We start from the raw sequence: 22,302 nt of genomic DNA on the forward strand, positions 1-22,302 counted from the left end.
GAGCCCAAACTCTCCTCTGAAACCAGCCCAGCAATGCTTTGTGCCGATGATGGGTCGTGCAGTTACCCCGGAGCGAGGTGGATGAGGCCGCCTGAGGAAGTGGAATTAGAAGGCAGTTTTGCTGGTTCTGATGGTTTGTGAAGACAGTGAGTAAAGCTCTCTTGGCCGCTTTCTAGCAAGATGCCATACGCATGGATTGGCACTGGCAGGGGCTGAGTGCCAACCAAACTTAATTCTCTACCTCTCGCGTAGCTGCAAGTTAAATTCTGAATTTAAGAACTCAGTAGTTCTCCCATTTTATTGGGGGTACCACAAGGCTCCGTACAGGTTAACACCGTGTATTCCGGTGGGAACTAATAGTTTATCCTCTATACGTAAGGTGAAAGCCACCACCTGAGGGCTGGATGATTCTTGGCCATGTATATTTACAAGGCAGAGGGCATAATTTTTGCACAAGGTTGTCTTACAGACTATTATTTACACATTATTAAAAGAAAGGTTTCACGTGGGCCAATTCCACCCTCCTTAAAACTGGGCCAGGAACACGAGGTTACGGCTACTGCAGAACTTAAAGCAGGAAGAAGCTAACGGAGGAGCACCCATAGTGCAATTTGAAGTGATGGAAAATGCTCTGAAACGAAAGGGTCTGAAACAGGCCCATCTGCAGCAGGAGTGGCTGCTGAGCAGCTCTCACTGGAACTTTTGGGTTTGATATATATATTAGAATATTTGTTTTCCTGAAACATGGAGAAAATGAAATGCTCATTCTGAAGTTCTGACTGTTTCTAGTTGGCTTTTAGAGTCCAAAGAGGACCTAAATCCAGGGCTGGTTTGTTTTTAGTTACTGGCCCAGTTTATATGGAGGGGTGCTCATGCAGCATTTCAGAGGTGCACTTTTTGGAGTCATTGCAGTTGTAATGCTCCACGCTCAAGCTTCTGTCCAGAAGTACACAGTAGTTGCTCCAGTGCTGAAACGGTAATCCAGGCTACCCAGCAGCTTAGTCTGGTCTGGCTCTTTTCTGTCTGTACGTTCCTAGGGCAGCAGGGCAGTGTGTTTATTGCTAATACAACGTTCTGGGTTTGTTCTGTTTTGTGTTTTTTTCCTCCAGCCTTGTTACGAAACAGTGAAAATATGGCTCCAGGAAAACTTACTAGCAGTGGGGATCTTTGGATTGTGCACAGCTATGGTGCAGGTACAGCTGAATATCAATTTTTCAAAGCCATATTAATGGTAACTAAATAGGGACCCATAGATGCAGATAGACTCTGCCCAAGCCTGTTTGTTTTAATAACTCCAAATTTTGCGTGATGTTTAGAGTAAAATTCTGCAAGAATTGACGCGTTTATGTTTTACTTTGGTTAAAATACTATGTACAAGGTACAGAACTAGGAATTCTGCACACATTTTCCGTTTTACCATGCACTGCAGGCACTTTACCAATGGTCTGTCAAAGGTTTAGACTAGACCCAGGGGAAGGTAGTCCCCGCCCTCCGAACACAGAAGGCCGGTCAGGGGAGGGGGAATCCACTTGTGGGGTACCTGCATTGCTCCAGTTCTTTTCCAGAGAGGCCCCATTCCTTAGGCTACATCCTTAACTCCAAGATAGCCAGAAGCCAGCTTAAGTGTTCAATCCCATCCTCAGTCTCAGGGAAGTTACAAGTCGGGATGTTGTTACCATTAGTCAACACTGCCAGTAAAACCATCCTCCTTTTCTGTTGATTGTGGGGAAGATTGGTTATAATCCAAGAGGTGAGTCTATGCCAAAAATGCTTATAAAGCTGTTACTTTATAAAGTAGTATGTGCATTACTCATGTACTCTTTCAAAATACTCATTTACAGGAACTATTTTTGTAAAGACTAAATTTGAAGCGGTCAAATTAAATGCTTAAAATAGAATCCATACAAAAAATTTCACCTGGCAAACCTTTATTTCAATGACAATTTTTTCAGTGGTGTTGCAAAGGCATAACAACCACCACTTAGTACAGGCACGTAAGTACTTCAGCTGGAAGGAAGATGAGACTCCCATCCCCTTTTCTGATGCAGTAATCTACCAGAGGCAGCGCAGCAGGTCGGTAGTTGTGCTGGGAGAACCACCACCACACATGCACACCCTGCTTCTCTTGAATAGGCTGAGGAGAAAGACTCATACATTGCTGGTGAGGCATTGATGGTTCTGAGTAATGCACGGACAGTCTCCCCTGATTCCCCCATGGGGACCTGTGTGAGCAGCACAGTACAGTAAACCACAGCGTCCTCTGGGTTGGGGATGAGCTGACTCTCTCAAAGCAGCAGCTACAGAGACCCACACAGCCCCACAGCTGTGGGTTGCTACTATAAAATATTTTTGGGTAAGACATCCAAACATTTCTTTTCAACACACCTCTTTGCCCATGTCTGGTGAATGCTTTCCGTGGAGAAAAGCGCTCTCCCATGCTCTCACTGTTCGCTCTGTAAAGCAGCAGCACAGGGAGGGACAAAAGGCAGACAGAAACTAGCAACAGAACGAGGGCATGAACTGGCAGGAAATGCAGGATGTGATGTGTCTGTGTGTGAACAAAACCAGTCTAAGTATGCTTTTCTCTTCTTTTTCTTTCCAATAAATAGGGATGTTTTTTCCTTACTGAAAAACCATTGTTCATTTCTTTCCTCTCAGATTCTCGGACTCACCTTCGCAATGACCATGTACTGTCAGGTAGTCAAGGCAGACACCTACTGTGCATAGATACTACTCCCAGTCTTTCTGCTCCTCCTCCAAAGGACACAGGAGAAATCTTCATGCTCATTCATCCGACCTTTTTCCCCCTCCTTTGTACTATAAACTGTGTATAATGCAATCTTTCTGAAGATTTTGTGAGTCACCCCACTTGACTGAAGGAGGAAGAAAAGAAAGAGTCAGTGCTTGACCTGGCACAGGTAAGAAGCAGCCTTGTCTTCGGAGCTTTTCTTGCCTTTAGAGAGCAGCGGTTCCTTTTCCATGGCAAAGGAGGCTGCTTCCAAGGGACTGGCCTGCAGACTCACCTTAGGAAAGGATTGCACTGAGGCAACCTCTGCGACATGCGCCAGGTTGCCTTCCTGCAACGGCCTGGGAGAGAGGGCGTAGAAAACGGGTGTTCTTCAGCGCGGAGCAAAGGTCGGGAGCAGGTAGCACTGAATGCAATTGTAATTGTACTACGGTTTGCACGCAGCTGTAATGTCAAGATCAAGCAACCCTGCCTCCAAGTGTCTCAAGATGATTTTGTAGCCAGGAAAGGATCATCTTCAGAAATATGTTATTTTAAAGGAGTATTTTTATCTTATGTGCTGCAAAGTCAGGCTTTTAATCAGAATCCGTACAGTGAGATCTGGCTGTTACGGGAAAACAATATTGGACATTGTCTCACTAATTGCCAGTGGCATACAGATGGTTGACTGTAACATATACTATATTCATATACACAAGCTGTTCCGAAAGGAGGTGAAAATACCCAGCATCTAACCTCAAAAAGAGGGAACCTTTCTATCCCATTTCACATTCCAACTGAAATAAGAGTATTATTTCTTGTAGGAGGCACTATAACTTTTACCTCTGGGAAACAAATAATTACTTTCAGCTGTATCTTCATTTCAGTAAACAACTTGTGAGTGGGCGCTCTCTGTCATTCTACTATGGGTTTATTTTTCATCATCCCTATTTCAAGTTAGTCTGCCAAAAAATATCACTCATTTCCACACTTGAAGGTCTGTACAAAGCTGTCAGCTGTTCCTTCCCTGAATGTCACCATTTCATTAATTTACTTTGGGACATCATCATCTGCAGGTATGATAGAGTCTGCCTGGCTGAGGAAAAGTCTTTTGCACATTGCTTATTCTTCTGAGAGTTATTAAGACTTCAAATGTTTTTATTCTTAGCTTTTCTTTCCCAGCTGCATGCTTACAACAGCCAAGACACATCAGTCTCTGTTAGAACTGGAGTCACCTCTCAGTTCTGTTTTTCAGAAAGTGAGGCACCTCCCTCTGCCTGGCTGTTGGCTGGAATATGCCCCACGCTTTCTGGTATTCGCAGAAATCAAAATCCTGACTTTCCTTAGCCAGGAAACAGACACCAGTTGTCTAATTCCCCTACCTGGCACTGGTAACTGAAGTAATTTAAGTAGTACTCTTCTGCACACACCTTCTAGTGATGAGGTTAAGCACCGGACGTTTCCTGTTGTTCAAACAAGCCATTCCCTGTCAGCAAACAGCCCCCGATAATGCACAGGGACAGGGTGAGGCTGAAGCACCCCAGGGCAAGGGCACAGCAGGGAACAGGCAAGCAGAGCAATGCAGCCGGCCTGCTCCCTGCAGCCAGCCCTGGAGGACCTCTCAGCCACTGACAATACCCCAGAGGCACAACCACAGTCCTGTTTTCCCAGGAAGCTCAATGCAGCCATTCCTACTGTGACAGACCAGAAGCATGCAGCAAGTTCAGGCAAACAGATGACCCTGCAACTTCAGTGCTTACAACAGCAAGTCCCAGCTGCCAGCCACATTTTGCTTACTTTGATGTGAAGGCCATTTCCAGCAGTAAAGCTGGCCTCGCCTACCCACAGCCTACGGGCACTTCAAAAGATGGTGCAAGGTCATTCCTTCCCTCCCTCCCGTTCCTTTCTTACCTGCACAGACACCTCTTCAGGTCAGATGTGCCATTAGTTCCTGCCATGGTCGCTAGTGTACACACAGGTGCTCCTGCTGACAGCTCAGAGTTTCCACCACTGAAAAGCAGCATAACAGAGTGATGATTGCATTAATAAAACATGGGTTTTTAAGAAAGATAAAAGGTAGACAAGTCTATTTGTAGTGATCCCTGCCATTACAAATTATCCCAGAGACAGCAGGCTGATGACGGCTCAGCTGGTAAGAGCAGACCGTTGTGCAACAGCGGGCAACTCTCATCACCTCACCTGTTGGTGGTGTAGCGCAATGAGGGATCACAGACATCTCCCCATAATATATGCTGAGCTCTTAGAGAAGACTGCTAGACTTCAGCTAAACCTACAGCAGAAACACAATGAGAAACAGCGACTGACGACAAGTCACACTTTGCGGTTCCCTCTAATCACTCGCCACCGTTCAGGTGTCTTTACAACTGCCTCTGCTTTCAAAAACACCTATCTGTAGGTAGTATAAGCAGATACTCACTTTGTAAATCCCAGTCACTGTAACAGAAACAGGCAGCACAAACAGATGAAAACAGATTAACAATAAAAAACACAGATCACATGACTGCTAATAATTCTTCTTCTAAACCACTACCCTTACACTGCCAACCGAGATGCAACTGGTTTGTAATTTGGACTGTTTTCTGTACTCAATGTTACTAACTCTTCACACGGGCCAAACAGATGTTACGGTGCTTAAAGCATGACCAGCACGGTCCAGTTCCAAACCTCTGTTCATGCTGTCTGTAACAAGCCTCAGACTTACCATATTTTCTTTTTAAAAGCATTGCATCCTTTCCCTGCTGCTGAGGGCAGAATATTTTGTGGTATGTAACAATAACAGTCTTTTAAAAACCAAAAAGATAGTTCCATATTATGCATAAAACTTCTAGTTGAACTGGTTGATAAATAAATACCCTGCAGTAGAGAATACCATTTAAAAGGCTATTTATATCATATATATGTAGAACAACGCGGAAGCCATTCCAATTCCTTCCATTGTGTTGAACTAGTTGATAAATAAATACCCTGCAGTACAGAATACCCATTTAAAAGGCTATTTGTATCATATATATGTAGAACAACACGGAAGCCATTCCAATTCCTTCCATTAGTGTTTTGTCACTTTTAGTAAAGTCTTTTATATTATTTTCACTTATCTTTAAACATGAAGGAGGACTCGATGCCTTTGGTTCTGTCTTTAATTTAAATGTAACAGAGGCATTGGAGGAGAGCACTCCTAACTTATCCCTATTGCTCTTTCTCTTTAATCACAAGATGTGATGCATAGGACGCACGCCTGGACCTGCTGAATTCAGCAACATCAGGATTTAGCTTTTAGATTCAGTCCAATATAATTCTGACTTTTCATCTTCACAGCAATACATGTACGTGTATATATATATATATTTAATGGAATATGGTTTATTTTCCTGTACAGTAACTGTACAGGAATAAGCCAAACCTTACTGCTTGTACAACAGAATCATTTAGCTCCACATCTTAGAGTGCACAATCAGTGAAATTCACTCTGGTTTCTGTTCTATGAATACTTCTTTGTTGTCCCCCCCTAACAATATAAACTCGTAAAGGTTTATTCTTCCATTTAATAATTACCATTTGAATGCAGCATTGTATGATTTGTAATATGGAGAGGAAGGAGCTGCACAGAAGCTGTAAAAATACTTTATCGTGCATCAGCAATACGTCTGCTATGTGAATCCTCCCCAAATCCCCTCATGTCTCACAAATTAGGAACCGGTTACACCTTCCAGTGCACGTGGCTCCCGGCTGCCTCTTGCCCTGGTCATGGGTAGGACAGGAGGTTGTTAGCATGGAGAGAGTTGAGGCCATTCACGTACCCCTTAGCTTCGTCCTGTAAATGTGGCCCCAAAGGTCAGCAGCAGAAACCAGCAGCTGCTGGTGACATTTATTTCAAACCCAGACTCTTTATTAACTTTGTCTGCAAGGATTCTTGCACAGTGCGAATGATCTTCGTAGACAGAGTTAGACAATTCACAGCAAAAATAAAAACCAAGTCAGAACTCACCCTGGGAAATTTTGTTTGGATTCCACTGTGAATTCTCCTAGATTGTCACCGGTGTCTTAGCGCAGCGGGCAGGTCTCCTCAGCTCTCTGGATTTTGTCGCTGCAACTACAAAGGTACATTTTTGTGCATTCATACAAAGAACGAAATTTAAAATATACATTTTATTTTTTAAAAGTTATTAAATATTCTTTAAAGTTTACAACAGAATGTCTTTTGTATTCTTTATAAACAAGTACACGGCCAGCTACACAGTGAGCGTATACACAGCCAAAGGTGTGTGTGCAGTAAAAAACCCACACAGCGTACTTCTTTTTTGTCATTTCTCATTCCCCATCTTCGATTCGACCTACCCTTCCTTGTAGAATTTTTCATTATTAAGTAGTGTACCCATTCCCAGGTAAATTTACACCCTCTGAAGGGCAACCTGAAATATGACAGCTGGTAACAGTTCAGAAAACACTGGGAGATCAGGTTTAGGGCGTAACAGACTACGTAACGCGTGAAACCGGTTATTTTCTGTTTGGAACTTGTGTGTTACTGATACCTTGGAAACAAAAGGACTTCTCTTTTTCTGAGGCAGTTGCCTAGATTCAAAAACTGTATAGGAGAACTTAGAAAATTAACACCTGGCTGTGTTAAAATGGGACAAGTAGGAACTCCTGCTCTGTCACCTCAGAAAAGGTCTGGTTAGCCGTGTCTGAAGCCGTGTCTGACACTGCCTTCATCAGTGCAGCATATTGCACCCTCCGGGTCAAACAGCTTTGCATGTGAAACTGCCGGTAACCTGGGCACATCCTGAACACCCCCACAGGCATCCTAGTGAAAGCGTAAGGGTAGATGCGGGCTGAAAGTGGGGACCCAGAGGTTTTAGAGGTTGTTGCAGAAAGCCTCCAAAAGGGTAACCCAAACCTTTGGTGGAAGTGTCATACAACTCCCTCACTTCAGTGGGCACGTTTCTATTCCTTGAAAGTTCTTCATCCCATTACGTGCACCACTAGGTGGTCTCATTAACCACGTCTCTTCGATCCCTTTCTGACTCCGTGACACTTTCTGCTTCAGTCCTACATTGCAGCAGTGAATGTCACTGTGGCCTGTGGCGTAAAAGAACCCTTCTTACACGGAGTTTAACATGTTGCCTTTCACTTTCATTTATTCATCACTGGTTCTACACTTCAGGAATGCTAACTTAATGATTCTTACAGAAATACATGGGCACAGAACAGCTGTATTACCTTAACAGCCTAATTTCTCTTTCCATTAGAGCTTAAACCTGGGTAATAGAGTACGCTATCGATTTTCAAGATCCCATTGTTTCAAAGATCCAAGCCCAGCGTACCTTCCCCCAGCAGCTATTCTAGTTGTTGTCTTTGCTTTTTCAACTACACAATGTCATAGACAGAGGTGTTTCCATTTTCATCAACAACTGGCCTAGCATCTCAGCTGACATCCTGCTATTTTATTGAGTGTACTTACAACCCGGGAATATCAGGCACAGCGGATCATGCTGGCTGTGTAATACAAAGTACTTTCTGTCTGTGTGGCGGTAATTTTCAAAAGAGACAAGAGCAGCCTATGAAACTTCATCCAGAGTTTTGTGTCGACCCATCCATCGCAAGTGCAAAATACATACAGCGCTGTATTCCTTACCTTCCCGTTAAAAACCCCAAAGGAACGAAGCATCTGTCATTAACTCACCTCGCGAGTGCAGTGTGACAGGCTGCTTTGCTGCAACCCCACCAGTCGCCCACGTAGGTCATTTTACCCCAGGCCTGGACCCCCTCCCCAAACCGGGACCCCCCCCCCCCCCCCTTTCCCTAACCCCCTCCACAGCAGAGACATTTCCCTATAGAAATACCGCGTTATTCTGTTCACTACTAATGGGGGGGCTCTGTTGACCTGTAAGAAGGGCTTAGCACAGGTTCCCCCCTCCCACAGGCAGAAACCTACCCCAGTGCACGTCAGACAGCCGAAGAGGGGGCCTGTACGCCATCTTCCAATGCACATTTGGGTTTCTTTTGATGAAGAAACAGCTGATTTGTTAAACTGGTTTCTCAAACAACTCCCTGGTATCTTTTACACAGAACTTGTTTAGGCAGAAAGTTTTCCTACTCCTGAGTTGCTCAGCAGAAACTTCCCTGTACTTGTGGTTACAAGAATAACTTGAAAGGATGGGATCCTCATCCACTACAAACCTCCCTTTACATTCCCATGGCACTGCTGTTACAGAACGTGGTTCAGATCACAGCCACAAAATAAAAGACATAACTGTATATAATTAAATCTACAGAAAACAAAGTACAGCATAAAAGTCTGTTACTGTGTACTGCTTGAATGTTTATTTGTCCATATGGACAACAACAAGAGTTTCAGGTGTAAAGCATTCATCCTGAATACACTAAAAATTACTACAAAAACAAAAGAGATTTTAGGAAGTAGTTAGTGAAAGTCTACTGGGACGCATCTCATCATCTCCCTCCTCCACAAAAGCCTTTCCTTGGCTGCAAAGCTGAAGCCCATCACTGCTCCAGCCCTTCCACCTCTACTGTACCATTTCAGTGTGCTGTTTGCACACAGGGATACCTGGTTAATCAAGGTCCCAGTCTCCCCAGTGAGAGGGGATTCAGTTATTTGTAACTTCCAAGTGCCGAAGGATCGACTTCTCGCATGGCTTTACAAGGTCAGGGTTTGACACCCAGTTAGGAGACCACAGTCCCTACCCAGCAAAGCGAGTCCTGTAACCAAGTAGTCCGTGTCAGCCCAGGTACGGACCCGACTAGTGACTGGATGTGAACTGCTCTCCGTGTCCTCAGCTCCCCAGTGCAAGCCTGCACATAGCTAGGTGAGCACTGTCACCACACTGAAGTGTCACTAGTTGTTTAGCATTCTCCAGAGAGACTAATGCTGCAGGGACTCTTTTTTCCTTTTTTTTTTTCCCTTCCCTTTTAACCCAATTTGCCTTAGAAACTTGTTCAGTGTTATTGTACCATCCACAGATGCAATTAACTGATTCTGATACTGTATCTCAGCTTGGATAATAAGCACCCAGAATACTGAGCTAAAAAAATGCCTCAGCTTAGAAATGTTGCCATTGCTGCTGTTTTGAGATGCTCACGTGCATCCACACAATACTGAGGTGCCTGGAGCAGCATCTGCATCCCCACATTTTGTATTGTGGCAGCTAACTTTCCAAGGTAACTTCTACATACACCAAAAAAGAAGGGGGTGGGTGTGCAATTCTCAGTTCTCTGATTTTTTAGGCTCTCATTTCTCAAGGAACTGAATTGTGCCCCCAAGGGAATTAAAGCTGTTTACAAACTCAATTAAGATGAAGCATTTCCAAGTACTCCAGGAAAAGAGCACTTCACTATAGTGCTGCTTCTGGTGCTTTCTGGGAATCCCTCCTCTCGCTCTGAGCCTATACCAATCGCTTGTGACAGTCCAAGTCACTAAAAGCTGCTTTGTAATCCTCAGAGGATTGCACAGCCCTCCTCCCTCCCCACCAGTGCAGGTGCAGAGAGTGGCCATTGATTTCATTTGAAAGTTGTGCTGGCATGTAGGGAGGCTGCATGGAGCTACAAGGGAAAGTCCACACTGAGCTCAGCTGCAGGAACTGGACACACACCTATGTTAGAAATGGGAATATTTCCCCCTAGAAGCCAGAGGCACCTTGACTCTTCTCCTGGTGAGAAGCTAAGTTAGGCTGCTTGGTCTCTGAAGAACAGAAATGCCTCGAAACCTCACGGTTGAAAATACTCCTGCTTTTGGGGGGAAGAACAGAAATTGTGAACTCAGACCTGTGCACAACTGGAGGAATTATGGATTTGCAAATGCAAACACCAGAGACTACACAGACTGAATTGATGTGTCACATAATTACCAACTCATCTTCCCTAAACAAAATAACTCACCAGCTTGGAAGTACAGCTTGTTGTCATGGAACTTGCTTGATATTTGGTGCTAATAAAAATTGAAGTTTTAAATCTCTTTCCTGTGATGTCAGTGCATTAAAGTTCTTCCCTATTAAACACCTTCTTATTCCTAACTGTGCACCACAGCTGCTTACCCTGACACAACACAATCTTCATTATCAAAACGCCCTTTGAAACAAGTGCTCACAGGTTTAAAAGAAGAATTATCACATGGAAAACAGCCAGAATTAAAAGCTTGCTGCAAATCACACTCTATTGTTCCTGATGGAACCAGAGTTAATGTACATTCAGAAAACCTATGTACATGTTCTTCTCAGAACCAGAATATTCCAAAGCAAGCAACCTATTATATGGATGACACAGGACTCCAGTCTATCCAGACTTCTGCACCAGGAAAGGTGAGGAAGGGAAACAGAAAATGACAGGTGTGAAAAAAACATAGATAAAAATATGGGAGAAGGTTGCAAACAGACAAGAGATGGGCAGACAGTACTTGGCACCTGAGAAAACTGGTTTTCCCTATTTAAAGTACAAAAATAGAGCAGTATCCCATGAAATGCATAGTCAGCTCCTTCACAACAGACACAGTGTTTTTTTAGAAAGACACTCCCAGAACTATCAGGGCTGCAGCCTGTATAAAGTCTCTATAAACTGTTCCTCCTGGTCCCTGTGATTTAGTAGATTTGGGGGTTTTGAGTCTTGTCTAAATGGTGGTTCTCAGTTCTAGGACCAAAGCAGTCCTCTATGCACACTGTGATTCATAGAATCACAGAACGGTTTGGGTTGGAAGGGACCTTAAAGACCATCCAAGTTCCAACCCCCCTGCCATGGGCAGGGACACCTTCCACTAGACCAGGTTGCTCCAAGCCTCATGCAGCCTGGCCTTGGACACTTCCAGGGATGGGGCATCCACAGCTTCCCTGGGCAACCTGTCCCAGTGCTTCACTCAGATCTGTATGAGAAAAGGTGGGATGCCCTGCTGGTACCAAAACTGGGGTCAGTCAGTCCCTCCCCTGGATAGTCTTAACACCCCCAGCAGTCATCCGGGTAAGTTCCTAGCAGGGGCACTGCAGCTGATACCGTGGCCAGGAGAAGGGGGAAGTCACCAACTCCACCCAGCAAGTACAAAGTCTAAGGTATGCATATAAATGTTCAGTGCAATTTTGTTTACCCTTTTTAGCTTGATCCTGCTTTCGTCCCATTCCAACTGCTTTCCTGTCCTCTTCAGACTGCAACCCCACCTACCCCCCTCGTAGGTGCTGCAGGTTCACAGAGCTACTGAAGGACGCTGGAATACTCTGATGACAACAGTTAAAGGGGTGCAGACACTGATTTCTCTTTCATCCTCCAACCTCAGTGCTTCTGGCCTCCCAGCAAGGCACAGTGGGGGTGAACTGACATGTAATTCAGACATACTGAAAGCTGCCAAGACCCATGACACTTTGAAGAGCCCAGCGTGTCACAGCTGATGTGTCGCTGGTCACACGAGCAGCATCCTGCAAACTGACAGGCTTTCTTAACACCAGTGCAACCACACAGCACCAGGGTGTTTGGCTACACAATCTGCTCCAGTACCGAACCCCTGAGTGCCCTGGAGCCTTATGTGCACAAGCAGCTCTGGTGAAGTATAAACAGAATTTGGGAACAGTGCCATTCTCAGTGCTGATGATGCAAGCTTATTTCATTTTCATTTTAATTTGGTGAGCTCTCACTGAAAATTAAAGATTCCCCGAGAGCTCTATAGCATGAAGTGAAGTGGCAAATTAAATTGAAATTGAGATAATCCCCAGGAACGTGTACACAAGTAATGCAACTCCAAGTCCAGATGCCTTTAAGACTGCTAAATTCTTATATAAATAAGAAAAAGCGATCTCCTGCAGTGAAAATATTCTTAAGCCTTTCAATCTGTCTGAAGACAACCCAGAATACATCACATTGTGTCTACACTATCACTGCAGTGCGACTACCCAGATCTCTATCAGAGAACGAAGTACTATTGAAATGGGTTACATGAACCAGAAGAATCACAGAATTTCACTAACAGGAGTTTAAAAAAAAGAAAGAGGCACCAGCTGTGCCAGTCTTTCTCAGATCTCCTCTGGCTACCTCGCTGAGCGTACCTATCAGAAGCCTCATCATAATTTTCACTTGAGTATTTTCAAACATTTGCTTATTTGAAAGCCCAAGCAAGATTTCTGTTCAGGTAGGAAAGTTGCTCAGCTCTGCAACTCTTGTTTTCCACGTCCGCATGAAACTCTTCCTGTGGCAACAATATAATAAGCGAAAACCCACAAGGAATGACACCCTGGGTGCACACGTGTACGCAGAAGGAATTCAAGCCCCAGGAATGAAAGTAGATTTGCCAGTAGGCAAGGTTGTGCTGTAGTTTCAGTTATGTCTTCAGTGCGATTTTTGAAGCAGAGAATATGATGGTTCCCCAGGGAAACTGCACAACCACAATGTCTAAGCATTTTTAAAGATTATCATTCAGGGCTTTTAAATCCAGCTCTATGTTTCCATTAATCCACTGAGCTGCCAGCCCAATCTCACACCGGCAGGCTCACTCGTTCTCTAACAATAGAGAGCTTATTAAATATTAAGGTCTTAATCTTAAGTACTTCTGTATGACTGAGAAATCATAAACAGTGCACGGAAGATAAATATTTTCCCACTAAAATATATATATGCACAGTGGCATGAGATAAAGGCAAATGTCCCCACACTAAGCAGGAGAACTGTGTAATAAATCCACTCATTTTAAAGCTGCCCGCGTGTTCCCACAGTCACCATCTCCGGCACTTGTCTAGACCCAGGGTTCACAGGCAAAGCTCACTTTGCTGCTGCCCCGAAGTGCCAGGTTAGCAATTAGAGGGAGGTTCATGGCAGGATTCACGCTGCTCTGACAGTGCTGGTGGGAAACACTGCAGCTAAAAGCACAGACAAACAGTTGGCTAAAGGCGGCAGGAACAGCAGCACACCTGATACTTGATCTCTCCTGCTTTCCAATAAATCATTTAAAACGGCATTCAGCCAAGACAGCTTTTGCTTAAAAATCAGGCTAAAATGTTGGATATGTACCCCATACAAGATTTTCTGAAAAATCATGTTCTACCAAACAGAAAAGGGGGATCTAGTCAGATGGAGTACTGTCCTCCTGTATTTCAGCTGGTTCACGTCAGGGCTAGCACAATTGGGGGTGGGGGAAACTCGGAAAGCTTTTAGCTGAGATTTCTAGCTTTTCACACTGTTACAGCATTCCATTGGACCCAAGAGCAAGACAGATGGTCACCAGGAAAACAGCAGCAAATGAGGGACCTGTTTGGGACCCCTCCTGTGGAAAGGGGCCAGGGAGTACCCACAGGGTGCTGTAACCCCACTTGCCCCCGAGATGGAAGATTGGTCATGCGGGCAGTCCTGCTGTTCCCAGAAGCAGCCCTGTGAGCTCATGGGGAGCGTGGATTGTTACACTGAGCAACCACAACCTTCCCAGATAGGGAATTCCTGTGTCTTCTTTCTCTGTGTCCTTCTCTCCAACCCAAGTTTTCTACTGCAGCCAGATCCGCCCCTCATTCCCCTGTGGGCTGGTGCACTGAAACCCCTGTGCCACAATCAGAGGCACCATAGCTCCTCTACAAACAGAAATACAAACTTGAACTCCTATTTCTAGACTCCAGACAGCAAACGATGGTCAGCTAGCCATTACACCCACAGGGGAAAAACCTGGATGTCACCAAAAGTTGAAAGAAATAAAGAGCTTAGAGCCTGTGTATACATGCAAACCTAGAGCTGAATCAAAACTTGAATAGTGGATTTTGTGCTGAGGTAAAACATCATGAAGCAGAACACCAAGCAGCTGCCTGAGGTCCCCCAGCACACCTACGCCAGGGACACAGCACAGGCTGTGGAGACGCTGCCCTATGCTGTGCTACCACTTTGACACGGGTAGCACATGGACACTGCCACTCCTGTTACACGATGTATATGTTGACCCCATGAGAGTAGTTGCAAAACCAGTGTACACCCAACAATTTTCCATGACAGACCTCAAAATGCAAAATTACCATTTAGATGTATCTGTCTAGAGGTTTAGCTGACCTGTATCAGCTACAGGCCCATCAGTATGGAACAAAGTATTTCATTATTCATGTGTATTTCATAAAAACAGTAAGATAAGGAGGTACTGAGGACTAGAAAACACAAGGCTTCAAACCCCTTGGAAGGGATAATGCAGCATGCAGAATTATGTAAGTCGTTTGTAGTACAAGTCAATCCCTTTATTAACAGGGGATTACAACAATCACAGCATTTGGTATCATTCACAGACACACAGCCCATGTATTAATTCCTGTGTATGCAAAACTCAATTCAGTGATATACCCCTACTTTTTATCTGTAAGAACGTCAGTACCTCACACTTACATTTCTAAAGCTGCCCTGGATTACTGCAGAGCATGGCCCTTCACAAGAGCCCAGAGGAACGAGGCTTCTACATTTGTCCAGAAGTTTATGAATTTTTGTCCTCCTTCCACTAGTGGCCCACATGGCAATACCAGGGAAATGGTAACGCCTGTGAAGGGACTAGTTTAAAATAAATAGACAATATTCTAATTCTGTTGTAAGACTACAGGCCAGTCTTTGAAACAATTGAGGATTTCCACTTATCAGTTGTCGAGGTGCAAAATAGTTTGAAGAAAAATAATGTGTTAATTACATAAGCACAAGAAGTAATTATGCTAATAATGTGCAGAACAATCCAGGAGACATTCAAAATATGCATTTTATAAAAGATTTTATTTAGAAAGAAGCTAATCTCCTCTCTTGATAGGTAAGCCAAGTTTGCCTTGCCATCAATTCTATGTGCCCTAGTACAAGGCTTGGCAGACCTATCTCATCATAATTTAATTTCTTTCCTTATCCTTCTTAATTCTTAAAGTTTAATTTAACATGGACAGAAATGAGCTGGAATAGTTCAAACTAAGTAGAGAACAGCCATTTTTATGAATGCATATTTTACCCACCAGTTCCAAATACTGGAAATAAAAGGGATTTATTCTCCAAAGCATTACCAATCATCAGACCAAGATCCTGCAGAGAGATCTATTAGCACCTAATTTACATTTTGAGTTAGACCACGATGGAGACTCAAGACCAGGAGTACTTTTAAAGGTGATTCAACACAATACTGTAGCGATCTTAAATTCTGTGAAAATAATAATTAATCTCAGTTTTACTTTCCTAAATAACTATTGATGCAGGTTTTCAATAGTAGCCAGGCAGCTGGATCTTATTACAGATTCCTTCCAACTGGAACTATTCTATTCCAGCAGCATAATTCCCAAAAACCCAATAATGGCGAAAGGGTGAGACATTAGGACACAGATAATTTTGAAACTAAACCAAACATCCTTCCTCAGGGTGATGCGCAGTCGAGGGGCTGCTTACAAAATCCTGCCTTTGAGTTGAGCATCACAAGTTCTACTTCTGACAGAAAGCAAAGCTTCACAGTGAAAGGAAAAGCGCTGGAGAACTCAAAGGGCTTGCCACGTGCTGCTCACTTTCAGCACTGCTTTTCCAGACCACTCCAACACAATCGGAAATTCAAAAACATTTTCATGTGCACTGAGTCATGCCATTATCCTCCTGCTTTGTTAGCAGCTGCAGATCTTCCTGTCATCACAAAGAAATTGCCCAAATTTAAGTGCCTGACACCTGCACTGTAGAATGCTTCTCACTAAGGAATGCTTTCATTATTTTGGGTTTGGTCTGAAATTAGAAGTAAGTTCTTTCACATGCAACCGTTTACTTCCAGAAAAGCCCCAAGTGAGTTATTTGATGCTGCCAGTGGAAATACCTTAAAAAGTGAAACAGTATTATTACAAAAGGAGCGTTATCAATAAACACTGGCTGAGCTATACAACTTGACAGTATAGCTGTGTTCTCAGAAGTGTTCTTTTCATCATTCTGAACCACCATCTACTCTGCCCTTCCAAATAACGGCTTTACGTTTTCCACAGGACAGGGGAAAGGCGTTATTACTTCTTTTGATTCCTCCCTTTCTTACTGAGTCAACGCAACTGCAGGATTGTGTTTTCGTTTGAGTTTTATTAAAAGAGCCGCAATCAAACTGCAGCTGCACTGCTAAATTCTCTTTTAATTATAAACAACAAAAAATCCTAGAAAACGAATGGGGTCCCAGACATGCAAGTCAGTGGCAAAATGGAGCCTGTGGAATCTTTAGGCAGTGGTGCCTGAACACCAACAGCGCTTGAATGCCCGCAAAAAAATATGCATTCACTTACAAAGAAACGAGCCTGGAAATGAAAGTTGAGCAGGAATTTGACTCAGACATCACACAAACACAGAGACCCCCACAGCCCCTGCCAAAGGGGAGAAGTATATTCCCTGAAGTGCGTACACAAGATTAAAAAGCACAGTTAGCCACACAAACGTGATCCACTACAGATCCCACGCTCTTTTTATTTTTCAGCTTATCCAGGTAACAAGTAGAAAATGCCAGAAGTACCAAGGTGCTGGGAAAAAATGTTCAAATATTGGGTGGGTTGGAGAGAAGATGCCTCACAGGAGTAACAATTTATCAATTGCAGAAGGACTAAAAAAACCTTTTAAAGATCCAGCTACTCTCTGTGGCTTTCTGATTTATTGCAGTATTTAATTCCTCCACCTGACTGCACGCTGTGCAAACTACTATTGCCATTTCTCCTTCGGAGACTTACTTGTCTCCATATCTACAAGCAGAGCCATTTTCCCTTAACCTGTGGTGGAGAGGGGAGGGACTCGTCACTTCCCACGGTACCGCGCTCTGTTCACTTCAGCACGACACAACCCCAACCTGTCAACAGACTGTTCTGCAGCAAATTACTTTGGGAAGTGAGGAAGGGACCCTACATTGCTCTGGTTTCTGATGCCTCAGCAGCAGGGTCTAGCCAGCAGGTGACAGGAGTGTCAGAAATCTTGGCTCCCATTTGACTTTGTGATAAACACACTACCTGACACTGAAAAAGGAATTTTCTCTTTTGTTTCCTCTTTATCCTTTGACTGCCAGGTCTGTTTAAGGCTTTTTGGAACACTGTCCTCACTCTTTACTCTGGGAAGGCTACATGTTTTTAAAATGCAGTTGTTATCCCTCACAACCAAGGGCTCCTGCGAGGAGAGAGAAAAGGCTTCTCATATACCTGATAAGTGAGTTTAATATTGCATACGCTTGAAATTCAAATTATACTCCAATACGCATACCTGGGAAGGCAATAAGTATTTACAATGCTCATGTTGTCACCTGCAAAATTCACTCCATAACTTAATTCTCTGCCAAAAAGCACCAGGAAAAGCCACCAGAACATTAACCTCAGTTTTTATGAATATATATGCCAAGGATACAGCATTGACTCTGCCAAAATACTTCATATTCCTTGGCTCCAGGGCAGACAAGGCTCAAAAATGCACAGGGATGATCTTGGAAACACAGGGGTTTGGGCCTCATATTGCGAAGTCTAGTACTCTGCTGCTCCTCCAAGAGGGAAAAAGAAGAAAGCGTGCTTTTTTCTGAAAGCAGTTGCTTCACCCCATTCCCTCTCTCTCCAGGCACAAGCACTGTTTCCCTCTCCTGCCCTGCCCACTACTTTAAGATAGCTACTACCAAGGGCAGATGACACCTGAACACAAAACTGGGACCTTGCTCATTGCAAAGGTTTAAGCACTCTGTATCAGAGAGAACAGGAAAATTCTGGGGATGATGAATATTCTCCCTGCCACTATATTTATATACTTTAAATTCTTAATAAAACAACTGAATAATCTGTTTCAGTAAAAACCCAAACTCTTAAAACTTATTGCCTGTTTCCCTTTGTATGAAAGGCAGTAATCCCAAATCCTAAAGCAAATACTAAAGGTATCATTCAACTCTCAGTGCTTTAAAACACTCAATAAACTTCTCAACTGGGCTTTCAAGACATGAGCTCTGCCAATCTCCTCTGTGCAACCGCATCCTCATGTCAACCACAGTTACAGAGTTGATGTGAATGAAGAAAGAAGGAATTGGATGGAATTTAAAATTCTAGTCCACCGTTTGACACAGAAAGTCCATCCAAAACAATTACAAGCTAACAGCAAAAGCAAGTTAATTTTAAAAGAAAGTTCTGAGTTAAAAAGCAGAAGAGCACCTAAACCAGCACTAAATGGTTGTCTGCTGTATCAGTCGATGATGCCTTTAGCATCACACTTCTAATGTTATTTGCAGCTAATACCAGCAAGCTAAAAAAAACCCCCATGTTTGTGTGGCAGGGTGGGCTTTGGTAGCAGGGGAGGGACTACAGGGGTGGCTCCTGTGAGAAGCTGCTAGAAGCTTCCCCAGATCCAAGTCAAGCCCACCCCTAACTGCAGCCAGGCCAACCAGTGCCTCTGTGATTAACTCATTTAAGAAGGATAAAGAAAACCTGCAGTGGGGAGAGACACCCAGGTCAGTGCAGAACAGAGGGAGGGGGTGCCCAGAGCAGAGGTTCCCCTGCAGCAGAAACACCGTGTGATGGACTGACCACAACCCCTATTCCCCATCCCCCTGTGCTGCTGTGGGGAGGAGGTAGAGAAATCAGGAGCAAAGCTGAGCCTGGGAAGGGAGGGATGGGTGGGGAAATTATTTTACGATTTAGGTTTCTTTCTCATTTTCCTACTCTGATTTGATTGGTAACAAATTAAATAGATTTTTCTTCCTCAAGTCAAGTCTGTTTTGTCTTTGACCACAACCGGTGAGTGATCCCTCCCTGTCCTTGTCTCAACCCACAAGCCTTTCCCTTGTATTTTCTCCTCTGCATCCCAGCCACGGGGAAGGAGTGAGCAAGCAGCCATGTGGCCTTTTTGGTACTACCTGGGCCTAAACCATGATGCCACAGCTGCAACACATGAGACAATATATTTGTGAAGAGGGTGCTTGCCACTTATGCCAAGCCAATAGCATAAACCTGCCGAACAACTGGTTTGGTTGCATCAGCTGAACAGTTCTGCATTAACTATTCCAAACACCTCCACCTGGTTATCACTGGCTCCAGCACACAGCAAAGGCACTTTGGTTTTCACTCAGCCAGGTTTATCAGGTTTTTTTAATGACAGCAAAATTAAAAACTATTAGCACAGAGGTTTTTCACGTAAGGACATGAAAAGGCAGAGCAAAAATAACACAACTGTTTGTTTTATACAAAAATTCCCATCACAGCAACTGATACAGCACTTACACAAGGGGAAAATCAGCCCAGAGGTAGCTGCTACGAGGACAGCTGAGCTTGGCTACCCTGACACAGTTTCACTGTAGTAGCTATAGGGACTAGGCAGCCAGCTTTGCAAATGACATAAAACACTCGCTCTTCTCTCAGTGTGGTCACACAACTCTCCTAGGCATCTTTTTCCTACCTACCCAGCACAAGAAGCTGACACTTCTGCTGCTGGATCTTCAGCTACTCATGACATGCAAGCATGTCTGCTCACAGCATTTGTTTTGCTCAGCCCCCAAAGGGAGCAGAGGAAAACACAGAAAGGTTCCAAAAACTGTAATAATAGTCAAATACTCTATACCAACTTCGCTTTCTTGCACCAAATGAGTTCACTTGAAAAATCAAAGAAGAAACACCTAAAGATTGGGTGAAAATGGATATACACAGTCCTAATATTTTCCTACACTGGGTAATAGCTGCCTGTTTTTAGTCACAGTCCCATCCTCCACAACTGCAAGCAGAGAACATACAGTGGAGTTTATGCTCTCCACTGGTGCACTGGAAGAAAAATCACAAATATATCAAAAGGCCCACCTAGACCATTCCTAAACTCAGACCGTAAGGAAGTAACATTTAGTGAAAATAGGTGATGTCTGTAATATTTTTTTCGCTGTTCTAACACTTGCAAATGTATTCAATAAACAGAGGAGAACAAAATTCAATCTTACCTTGAACAATGCTTAGAGATAACCATAATGTACAGACTTCACATGTTGGAGGAAACTGGTGAATCACCATGAAGTGACTTCTATTCCAGGTGCACTGACCTCTGAGGAAGATGAACTCTATCACTCGGGCAATCCCTGCTGCAGCCATCCACATAGCAGGAGCTTCACAGTGAAGGAGGACAAAGCTGGAACGTTAGACCTTCCTGCTCCAAGAAACTGTGCCTGGATTGGCAGAAAAATGTAATAAATCTGCAAGACTTAACAGCAAGTCACTTATGGAAAAACCACGTGCCATGCAATACAGAAATTGGAGGGTCTGTGCCCTTCTACAAGCACGCATATGCCTGTTGCGATTCATGGTTTCTGGTAAATGAAATCAGGAGAGTTAGGAAGCCTCTAGAAAGTCAGTTTGCTGCTCATCTACACTGAATGTTTTCACATGAGCTTCGTTACCCTTCCAGGAAGACAAGGTAACGCCCTGTGATTAAGTTCTACTCCCACCTGGGCAGCCAGCTGAGCATTCCTACACAGAGGGGCGGCTTTTTAGATTATGTTTTGCCTTTCACACCAGACAATTGCTAAATTTTACCATATTTAAACTCTATGTGAGGGGTGGATCAAGGAATGGCAATCAGGTGAGGGCAACTCAAATGTGCCGCTCTGTCTGGAGAATTAGTTCTGATGTGTTGAAGTCAGAGTAAGAGCGTATGTCATTAAGAAACATTTTGTTTGTTTCTGTGAAAATACTCTACAGATTTTTCTACAGTATTTTTTCTGAACTAATTTTTTTACATTGTAACGAAATAAACATTAAAATATATCCAGAAAAGGTAACTGATGTAAGAAGGAGTGTAAAACGACTGTTGGCAATTTTGAGTCTTAGATTCCATTCATTCACACTTTGTTATAATATTCTCATTCCAATAGGAAGGCATTTACAGGCATATTTCAGCTTTTCATCTCAAATGCTAACAAGATAAGTGATGTTACTTAATTTTGCAATTTCTTGAATAAGCAGCATTAATCAAATTCTAGTCCCGTTATTTTTTATAGTAATTTTTTTTTTCCCCTAAATAGAAGACATATTCTTCTCCAACAAAGAGTATCAAAGAGATTGCCTGGTATACTACAAAACACCAATTCAGGCTTAGTAAATTTTCACTTACTTCATAAAAAAGATCATTGTGGGAATGGGATTTTCAGAAAATAGCTACATACAACCTTTTCAAGCTGCAGAGGTAGAATCCCTCTGCTTTGTGCTGCCATTTGTTTAACTGAAGTCAAACAGCTGCACTGTGTGCTATTCAAAACAGTAAACTTCAAAGGACACATCCCGAATTCAGGAGAGACTGTAATTACAGTTCCTCTGAACATCCCCTAACCCTGTAGTCACCACAGAGAAGTCTGCACAAAACACCACCCACACTCTCAGAAACAATTACCACTAATAGCTCATAGTAGAAATGGAAAAGGTATTTTATATTTTCACCTAAGTCCATAAACAACACTAAATTGTTACAACTCCCTTGACAATTCTTGACAACTAAGAAGTGGTTAAAGAAGCCATTTTCCCATTGCCATCCATCAGTCTAGCTTACCGCACCTCTTCCACTCCCAACTTTCTTACCTGGAAGCAACAGTTAATCCTGGAGTTTTACACCAACATGTGATAAAAAAAAGGAACTACAAAACATGG

At 43.4% G+C, this 22,302-nt stretch overlaps 1 protein-coding gene across 1 annotated transcript in view; it reads left to right on the forward strand.

The window, feature by feature from the left end:
* Positions 1–2,775, forward strand: part of TSPAN4 (tetraspanin 4) — a gene marked incomplete at its 5' end in the record, with an annotated part of 11,966 nt that extends 9,191 nt beyond the window's left edge. Inside the window, 2 exons of the mRNA XM_010147071.1 lie at positions 1,110–1,193; positions 2,659–2,775. Coding sequence (XP_010145373.1) covers positions 1,110–1,193; positions 2,659–2,727 — 153 coding nt within the window. The remainder of the gene's footprint in view (positions 1–1,109; positions 1,194–2,658) is intronic.
* Between the last annotated feature and the right edge of the window lie 19,527 nt (positions 2,776–22,302).

This window comes from Eurypyga helias, unplaced genomic scaffold (genome assembly GCF_000690775.1).
Source record: "Eurypyga helias isolate BGI_N326 unplaced genomic scaffold, ASM69077v1 scaffold4062, whole genome shotgun sequence".
NCBI classification, from domain to species: Eukaryota; Metazoa; Chordata; class Aves; order Eurypygiformes; family Eurypygidae; genus Eurypyga; species Eurypyga helias.